This window comes from Vitis vinifera, chromosome 18 (assembly GCF_030704535.1).
Source record: "Vitis vinifera cultivar Pinot Noir 40024 chromosome 18, ASM3070453v1".
NCBI lineage: Eukaryota > Viridiplantae > Streptophyta > Magnoliopsida > Vitales > Vitaceae > Vitis > Vitis vinifera.
In genome coordinates this window covers 29,930,336-29,940,788 of record NC_081822.1, presented here as the reverse complement: position 1 = coordinate 29,940,788, position 10,453 = coordinate 29,930,336, and the positions used below count along the sequence as shown (strand labels likewise).

Here is a 10,453-nt window from a genome sequence, read left to right as displayed (position 1 = left end):
CGTTCTAACATTTTTGTGCAGGGAAGCAAGAAATCTAGATTCTGGCATTTGAATGGGAGCTTTCACTGCCACCTCAAAAGGAGGAATTTATTCTTAGTTGACCTAGTATCAACAATGGTGGTGAGTACTATGTCGGGGAAATGGCTTCCATGCATTTTTCAATGAAAGTTGACCACATCTGGCTAGGGTATCGATCACTTGTTGCACTATACTGTTGGAATGAAAATGAGTTTAGAAAGCATAGCAACACTTTGAAGATTTCATTTGTTAGATGTTTGATCAACTACAAGGCTAGGGAAGAGGTGAAAAAGTGTGGGGTTCGTTTAGTATATGAGGAAGATGAGAACAATGGGGAATGCAACTTTCCTTATGCCACCATTTTGCCGCTAGGAGACAAATCAGAAGACCTCTAATTGCCTAAAACCCACCATCGCCTCCATCTCTTGTGCTCCCTATGTAAGCAGCTTCTTTTTGCTTCCTTAATCAATATTTCTAGTGAATATAATATTCTTTATTTAGTTTACTCAACCAAATTAAAGTCTTTAGTTCATTTAAAGTTCAATCACTTCATTTGATCAATTTAGTGAAAAATATTTTAATTTATTCAGATTTCAATGAAAAGTTTAAAGGTGGTTCCTGCTGAAGAAGCCTGATGGAGCTCTCTACTATACTCCCTCATTTGAGGTAATGATCAATTCTTTTTAACATGTTTTTAGTTCTTTTTAGTACTTCATTCAGTTGCCTAAAAAATATTATATAATGCATTGGATTTTTTAGAATTTCATTTCATTTTTATAATCCAATTTTAATTGACTCAAGTTTAATTTATTTGCAATTTTCTTGATTTCCTTGGCTCATAAAAAGGATTAATAATTATTTTGAATATGGTAAATAATAGATAATTTTATTTCATTTTGGTGATCATTGTAGATTATTATATTTTTTTCAATTATTTTATGTGATTAAATTCATATTTGTATTAAACAACTAGTAATTTGGGCCTTTATGTGCTAGCTAAATAAAACTTTGAAAGAAATTAAAGAATTATTTAAAAGTTGAACAAAGTTTAGTTTTAATAGATGAAATATGTCAGTATAACAATAGAGCTAAAAACACACAAAAAAAAAATACAAAAAGAGAAATAACTAATGAAAAAAAAATAAAGAAACCACAAACAATACATAAGAGAAATAACTAATGTTTTTTTATGCCTTCTTATACACATAAGACCATTTTATATGAAAATGTCTAATTGTTGTATCTCATAAATGAGATGTATCACAATTGATAAGAGTATTTTAATGGATTTTAGTAGGCTACTAATGAAAAGGTTTTCTATAGTTGAAACGAAGTTTCAAACTATAATTTTTAGCTACAAATTAGCCACATAAAACTCAAACTTTCTATCTACTCTTTTATTCTTATTATAGACTAACTTATCCCCATAGGTTTTATCCCTTCAGGTGCTTCAACAAGAACCCAAACTATGTTAGAATATAAAGATTCTAATTTTACCTTCATAGCTCCTTACCTAAAATGAGCACAAACACCACTCACTTCTCATCATAATCTATAGGATATAAACCTCTCACTATGATGAGGTATTGGTGTATTAAAAATCATAAGAATTGTATGTCTCTAATCCTCTAGATCCATAGCAACCTATGTATAAGTGGGATTGTCTTCTAATGTATCCTTCATTCTACATCATTCTTTGTCTTATTCCTTATCATATAGTCTTCATAATGAATATGACATTTGTAACAATAACATCTTCTAATAATCTTGACTATAAAGGTAATGACCTTTGAAATTCTCTTAAATATCTCATAAACCAATATACCTTTTAGGAAAAAGAAGTATTATACAGTCTTTTAAGATATATCTCCAAAAGAATATGGGAAATAATAAGAAATCAATCATTGATTTCATTATGCCTATTAAAGTTTGATATCTTCTTTCCACCTCTGCATTTAGTAATGGAGTCCCTAGTGCACATAATTGGAAAATAATCACATGCTCCTATGAAAGTCATCAAACATACTTGACATACTACTTCAATCTAATCAAAGTGACAAATATGTTTACCTAATAGGTTATCTGATCTCACCTTAAATTTAATGAATGTATCAAAGGCATCAAATTCCCTATACAAAAATCCAAACCTAGAGTAATCGTTGTTAAAAATGATGAAATACTCATACTTACCATGCATAAACAGAAAAAGGATCATACACGTCAATAAGCACTAACTCTAAATGTTTCTTAACTGTAGTCCTCTTAGTCATTTTACCATCTATATAGGATTCGTAGACTAGAAGATCTTTTGAAATCAAAGAGTCTAGACTTGACTGGTCTTTGGATCCTATTTAGATTAATATGACTTGAGTCTATATACCAAATGCTTGATTAGTTTTAGGTTCAATCCTGAGATTTGACTATTCTTATTACTTGGCAAAGTGATAATAGAATACATATAAAGTGATAATTTAATATTTTCCTTCTTTTTATGTTTATTCTCTCTTCCTTTTGTTTTCATATCTTTTTTATTTTTCTATTACAATATTGTCATGTGCCTTTATTTATTTATTAATTTTTGTGTTATTTCCACCAATTTTCCCTTTGGTTTTAATTAACTAAGACACTACATCTCTCTCTCTCTCTCTCTCTCTCTCTCTCTCTCTCTCTCTCTCTCTCTCTCTCTCTCTCTCTCTCTCTCTCTCTCTCTCTCTCTCTCTCTCTCTCTATATATATATATATATATATATATATCTAACTTCATTTAAAAGTCTGAAAAAAGGTTTTTCAAAAAAATTTAAAAATTTTAACATCTTTTAATTTTTTTTTTCTGTTCTTTCAAATTAATTTTTTTTACCTAATATTTGCCTCATAAAGAAGGGAAAAAAATATTTTTTTTTAAAAAAATTACTTTGTAAAAGAAAATTTAAAATTTTTAACATCTTTTAATATTTCTCCAAGATCAACAAATTAGTATAAAATTACCAAGCATGAAACTTTCAATGATACTCAATATTACCATCATTTGGATCATTATCTTCCCACTTAAGAGCAGTATTATTGCACCTAATAGTTAGTATATTTCACCTATTTGGATGAAGTTCACATTTTAGTTAACATGATACTAAAATAAATTTTAGAATATGGTGAAAGCTTTAAAGCTGAAGAAAAAAGGTGACAAATATTTTCATTGTATATCCCTTATTATTTACTGGTCTTAATTGTATTTTTAATGTTTAATTTGTAAGAATTAATATCAAGATGAAAAAAAATTAAATAAATAAATAAATTTCTAAGAATTGGGATCAATGCTACTGTAAATAAGTAAATAATTTTTTTATGTCATTCCTATCTTTCTGTCTCGTGTCTCCCAGTTTCCGTTTTCCTATTTACTATTTCACCTTGTTTTTATCTTACAGATAAAAGAATTCTATCGCGTGAAAAAGAGACAAGAAAATTTTGATGTTTGTTAGTTTATTTATTTATTTATTTATTTGTGGTTCTCATGTGAAGCCGTATACATCTCGCCTTAGTTTGGTCTTCATCCACACCCTTTGCCAATCTCTCAAGTTACAATTCTCAGAGTCAAGCTACCAGTCTTCCAAGCCTTCTTCTTCCAATTTTGCAATGGCTTCTTCTTCAACCAGCAGTCTCACACTACCTTCATCCTCTTCCACTCATCGATGGAAGTATGATGCCTTCCTTAGTTTCAGAGGTGAAGATACCCGCAAAAACTTTACTACCCATCTCCACGCGGCCCTTTGTCAGAAGGGAATCAACACCTTCAAAGATAACCTACTCCTGAGAGGCGAAAAAATATCTGCAGGACTCCTACAAGCAATTGAAGAATCGAGGTTTTCCATCATCATTTTTTCCGAAAACTATGCTTCTTCAAGTTGGTGTTTGGATGAACTTACAAAGATTCTTGAGTGTGTCGAAGAGGGGGGACATACAGCTCTACCGGTTTTCTATAACGTGGATCCCTCCCATGTAAGAAAACAAAAAGGGTGTTTTGCGGACGCATTTGCAGAGCATGAACAAGTATACAGGGAGAAGATGGAGAAAGTGGTCAAGTGGAGAAAAGCTTTAACTGAAGTAGCTACAATTTCTGGATGGGATTCACGAGACAGGTAATTCTTTCTAACTATCATAAAATGCAGTCCCACCATTATAAAATGCATTCATTAGGTTTCCTAGTATTCCTAACCTTCTTTCTAAGATGTTCTTTATGCATCCTGCTCAATTGGGAGTAGGCTAGACTCAATAATAGTAGTCCTAACCCCATATCTCTTCTTTTATTGGCTACTATGTTTTCTCACCGTGACAAAATGAGTATGGGATTAACAATGTGATCAATTTTAGCTTCATCTTGTCAGGTTAGATTTAGTTTGCCCTCTCTTTTCAGTTGCAAAGAACAAATCTAAGTGCTGCTATGTTTGTCTATTTTTCTTTGTCCCTTAATGGATTTAGAAAATGACCATGTGATTGTTCTCAATTTGAATTTCACAGAGATGAATCTAAGACAAATTTTTATTTAATTTTACAAAATAAGAATGAGGATAGAAATAGGGTTCGAGATTAATCACAACACCATATGAATTTAAAAAAAAAAAATTAATTTTTTTATTGAAATTTAATAAAAAGATATGATTATTTGAATAAGAATGATTTATTTTTTTATTTATTTTATACTCGTATCTAATAAACAATTGAATGAAAAATAAATGGATTTGGCGTTTTCAGTCCCTGTTGCCGAACATGGTCTGAAGTTTCCTGTTACCAATCAGTAATCAGCAGCTTACAGCTGGTGAGCAAGCCTTGATCATTTTACTTTTCCACTTGGGGACCCAAATTTTCACAGCTAAGTCAGTGTCTAAGTCGAAATTGAGGTGGTCCTCTTTATGGTGGGGGCATGGTGAAGGTGGAGACGTGTCAAAAATTTTAAAAATTTAATATAAAAGGAAGTTTAATGAAGGAAAATTCTTGGAAGCTTCATGGGTGGAAGAAGCTTTTGACCATTGACCGATTTGGATTTTTTTTTTTTTTTTTTAAAAATACACACCTGTGGCTGCAGCTTAGTATATGGGGAAGTTATGAGAAAAATGATTTCAAGAAGAAAAATGACTTCACAAAACTCCAAAAGCTAAAGGAGTTTTTCCCATGTTCTGGTGCTAGACTGACTAATAGTATTCCTACCCCATATCTCTTCTTTTATTGGCTGCTATATGTTCTCGCCATAACAACATGAATATGGGATTAACAATTATTTGATCAATTTTAGCTTCATCTTGTCAACTTACATATAGTTTGCCCTCTCTTTTCAGTCATAAAGAACAAAGCAAAGTACTGCTATATATGTTTATCTCATTTTTCTTTGTTCCTTTTTGGCTTAAAAAATGACCATGCGATTTTTCTCAATTTGAAATTTGCAGAGATGAATCCGAGGTTATTGAGGAAATTGTTACCAGGATTTTGAATGAGCCGATTGATGCATTCTCAAGCAACGTGGATGCTCTAGTTGGAATGGACTCTCGTATGGAGGACCTGCTTTCACTGTTATGTATTGGGTCTAATGATGTTCGGTTTGTTGGAATTTGGGGCATGGCTGGCATAGGTAAGACTACCATTGCTGAAGCTATTTATGACCGAATCTACACTAAATTTGATGGTTGCTGCTTTCTTAAAGATGTTAGAGAAGACTCACAAAGACATGGTCTAACTTATTTACAAGAAACACTCCTTTCACGAGTTTTAGGGGGAATCAACAATCTCAATAGAGGAATCAATTTTATAAAAGCAAGACTCCACTCTAAGAAGGTCCTAATTGTTCTTGACAATGTGGTGCACCGGCAAGAGTTGGAGGCTTTAGTAGGAAGTCATGATTGGTTTGGTCCAGGAAGTCGAATCATCATAACTACTAGAGAAAAGCGTTTGCTAATTGAGCAAGAAATGGATGCAATATATGAAGTTGAGAAATTAGAGTATGATGAAGCTCTTAAGCTCTTTTGTCAATATGCCTTTAGATATAAGCATCCTACTGAAGATTTTATGCAATTGTGCCACCATGCAGTAGATTATACTGGAAGTCTTCCCTTAGCCCTTAAAGTCTTGGGTTCTTGTCTATATAGAAAAAGCATACATGAATGGAAGAGTGAATTGGACAAATTCAATCAATTCCCAAATAAGGAAGTTCTAAATGTGCTCAAAACAAGTTTTGATGGATTAGATGATAATGAAAAGAATATGTTTCTTGATATTGCATTCTTCTATAAAGGGGAGGACAAAGATTTTGTTATAGAAGTACTAGATAATTTCTTCCCAGTGAGTGAAATAGGAAATCTTGTCGATAAATCACTCATAACTATTTCAGATAATAAGTTGTACATGCATGATTTACTACAAGAAATGGGTTGGGAAATTGTTCGACAAGAATCTATTAAAGACCCTGGCAAACGCAGCAGATTGCGGGTTCATGAGGACATCCATGATGTATTAACAACAAATAAGGTAAGACCCCAATGCATCAACTTTCTTTTTTGGCGTGTGTACAAGCTCTAGTTGAAGACTAAGTTCGAAGAATACTATTCCATCTATTTTGAAAACTCATAAATCTTTACAATTTTACTAACAAATAAGAGTTGCCACCTTAAAAGATGTGTTTTCTTGTGTTCAAACTTCATTCCTACAATAACACTTAAAAATTGAAAAAAAAAATGTAAAGGCAAAAAAGGTCATTAAGTTGTTTTCTGGACTTTCTTTTTTCTTGTTTTCTTCCCTATTTTTTCATTCTTACTTCTATCTCATGCTCTGGTCTTGGTTAACTTTAGGGGACTGAAGCAGTTGAAGGCATGGTCTTTGACTTGTCTGCATCAAAAGAGCTAAACCTCAGTGTTGATGCCTTTGCAAAGATGAACAAATTAAGATTGCTCAGATTCTATAATTGTCAATTTTATGGAAGCTCTGAATACTTATCCGAGAAAGAGTTAATTGCTAGTACTCATGATGCTCGGAGATGGATGGGCTATGATAACTCTCCATACAATGATAGTAAATTGCATCTATCTAGAGATTTTAAATTTCCATCCAACAACTTAAGATCTCTCCATTGGCACGGATACCCTTTGAAGTCCCTTCCATCAAATTTTCATCCAGAGAAGCTTGTTGAGCTAAACATGTGCTATAGTCTGCTTAAACAACTATGGGAAGGAAAGAAGGTATGATTATAATTATAATTTATATTCATTGTTTTTTCTTTAAAATAATTATAAAGTTCATGAAAGTGGATTTGTTCTTTTTTTTTTTCTCTCTCTCTCTCTTTGACAGGCATTCGAGAAGTTGAAGTTCATCAAACTCAGCCACTCTCAACATCTAACCAAAACTCCAGATTTCTCTGCGGCCCCAAAACTTAGGAGAATAATTCTGAATGGTTGTACAAGTTTGGTCAAGCTTCACCCATCCATTGGGGCTCTCAAGGAGCTTATTTTCCTGAATTTAGAAGGCTGCTCAAAACTTGAGAAGTTCCCAGAGGTCGTCCAAGGAAACCTGGAAGATCTATCAGGCATCTCCTTAGAAGGGACTGCTATAAGAGAACTGCCTTCATCAATTGGAAGTCTAAATAGGCTAGTTTTGTTGAATCTGAGGAATTGTGAAAAACTCGCAAGTCTTCCGCAAAGCATTTGTGAACTGATATCTCTTCAGACTCTAACTCTCTCTGGTTGCTCAAAACTAAAGAAATTGCCAGATGACCTGGGGAGACTGCAATGTTTAGTAGAGCTCAATGTAGATGGAACTGGTATAAAAGAGGTAACCTCCTCTATTAATCTTTTGACAAACCTTGAAGCATTATCCTTAGCAGGATGCAAAGGAGGGGGATCTAAGTCAAGGAATCTGATCTCTTTCCGCTCATCACCAGCAGCACCATTGCAACTGCCTTTTCTTTCAGGTTTATACTCCTTGAAAAGTTTGAATTTAAGTGACTGCAACCTATTGGAAGGAGCACTACCCAGTGATCTAAGCTCCTTATCTTCATTGGAAAATTTATATCTGGACAAGAACAGTTTCATTACCTTGCCTGCTAGCCTCAGTCGACTTTCTCGGCTCAGAAGTCTCACATTAGAACACTGCAAGAGTCTTCGATCATTGCCAGAGCTTCCATCAAGTATTGAATATTTAAATGCCCATAGTTGCACATCCCTGGAAACGCTTTCATGTTCATCAAGTACATACACATCGAAGTTGGGGGATCTCAGATTTAATTTTACTAATTGCTTTAGACTAGGAGAGAATCAAGGCAGTGACATTGTGGAAACCATACTTGAGGGAACTCAGCTTGCGTCATCAATGGCAAAACTTCTGGAGCCAGATGAGGTATGTTTTTGTACTTTGGGATTGTGTAGAACAAAAGTATTGCTTAAAATTAAAAGAAATTACAAACAAAGGTAATCCCACAAAATAATCCTTAAAACTTTCAATAGTTATTGTACACTATTTTCTCACATGCATTCCAACAATGATTTTCATAATACAGAGGGGGCTATTACAACATGGATATCAAGCTCTTGTTCCTGGAAGTAGAATTCCAAAGTGGTTCACCCATCAGAGTGTAGGGTCTAAGGTAATTGTAGAGCTGCCTCCACATTGGTATAATACCAAGTGGATGGGATTGGCTGCTTGTGTTGTTTTCAACTTCAAGGGTGCTGTCGATGGGTACCGTGGTACATTCCCTTTAGCTTGTTTTCTCAATGGTCGTTATGCTACGCTATCCGACCACAATTCCTTGTGGACTTCATCGATTATTGAGTCAGATCACACGTGGTTTGCGTATATATCTCGTGCTGAACTAGAGGCCCGGTACCCTCCTTGGACCGGAGAGCTCAGTGACTATATGCTGGCTTCATTTCTATTCCTTGTCCCAGAAGGCGCGGTCACTTCACACGGCGAGGTGAAAAAGTGTGGGGTTCGTCTAGTATACGAGGAAGATGGGAAATATGATGGATGCAGCTTTCCTTTCAGTACCATGTGGCCGGGAGATGGAGATGGAGGCGTCTTCTGATGGATGAATCAGATCCTTCGGCTCCTCTAAAATTGGATTTCTGCTTTCGCCTCCATGTCCTATCCCTTGGTAAGCTGCTTCCTAACCTTCTCTTACTCCTTCAAACCTTTAGCAATCAAACAGTGGATTTTGGAAATATGTAATTGACCAACTATTTTTTATTCTATTAATTATTTTATAAAAATAAATATATTATGATATTATAGCAACAATTTAGTGAAAAATACTCTAATTTCTCTATATTTCAATGAAAAGCTTAAAGGTGGTTTGAGTTGTAGAAACTCTCGTTCAAGAAGGTTGATCACTCTCATTTGAGGTAATCACTTCCTTTTAATATGTTTTCAAGTCTTTCTACTACAATGAATTTTCTTCGAAAAATACATAATGTATTGAATTTTTTTTATTTATTTTATAATCAAATTTTATTTGACTCAATTTAAATTTATTTGTAATGTTCTTTGTTCCTTTGGCTATAAACAAGGACTAATAGTGATTTTAAATTTGGAAAATAACAAATAATTTTATTTCATTAATCATTGTAGATTAATATTTTTCAATTATTTTATGTGATTAAATTCATATTTGTATTAAAATAGTAAAAACATAGTATAATATTTTATTGTTGAATTGTATAAAAAACAAAGAAAAAAAAAGTTGAAATAGAATAATTCAAACACTTGAATTCAAATCAAGAGCTTATGGTAGTGGTTGTGGAATTGCTACAACCACCCAACTAGAGATACCCTTTCAAACCAACCATCTATAGCCAACAACTATCTTCATATTCCCTCCATGTTGTGTCAAGGCTACGTGCTATAATCAAGGTACCTCTTCTAAATAGGTGTCAAGTAACTTCTCTCAAGATGCCTCTTGCCAATGGGTGTCATTTTAATTGCCCTTTGTAATTCAACCAAATGACCCATTCTCTAAGTGGATTAGGCTAAGATAGTGTTTGGTTCATGTTTGCAAGTTGACCCATGCTATTCTAGTGCATTGCCCTCAGTGCTTGTAAGTGAGGCCCGCATCAAGCACCTGGTGGGTGTGTCAATTGATCCAATCCATATCTTGCCTTGGTCAACGGAGTGTGTCCAACCCTCTCTGATGCCTTAGTGCATATTGATGCTCATCTTTGTGCCATGTCTAGGCGCCCATGACACCAAGGTGTTGTTATCCATGTCTAAGGAATCAATCATTTGCAAGGCCCTCCCATGCCTTGCCTGAGTCATCCATGCACCACTATATCTACATCAGTTGGATCACTACTGTGGTTTCTCGAGCCATTCCCAAGTCTTTCTTGGTTGTAGTGATAAACCATATAATTGTGCCCATGGCTTGTCATCTATGTGCATAAGGCATTGTGTCCCTGTGCTAAGCATGCATCTA

General features: G+C 34.0%; 1 protein-coding gene across 1 annotated transcript; it reads left to right on the top strand.

The window, feature by feature from the left end:
- The first annotated feature begins 134 nt into the window (after positions 1–134).
- Positions 135–9,282, top strand: LOC100254455 (disease resistance protein RUN1). Its single transcript, XM_010667115.3, has 7 exons — positions 135–456; positions 609–684; positions 3,532–4,148; positions 5,451–6,525; positions 6,846–7,232; positions 7,342–8,385; positions 8,546–9,282. The coding sequence occupies exons 3-7, from the start codon at positions 3,646–3,648 to the stop codon at positions 9,068–9,070; spliced, it is 3,534 nt and encodes a 1,177-aa protein (XP_010665417.1). The 5' UTR covers positions 135–456; positions 609–684; positions 3,532–3,645; the 3' UTR covers positions 9,071–9,282.
- The last annotated feature ends 1,171 nt before the right edge of the window (positions 9,283–10,453 follow it).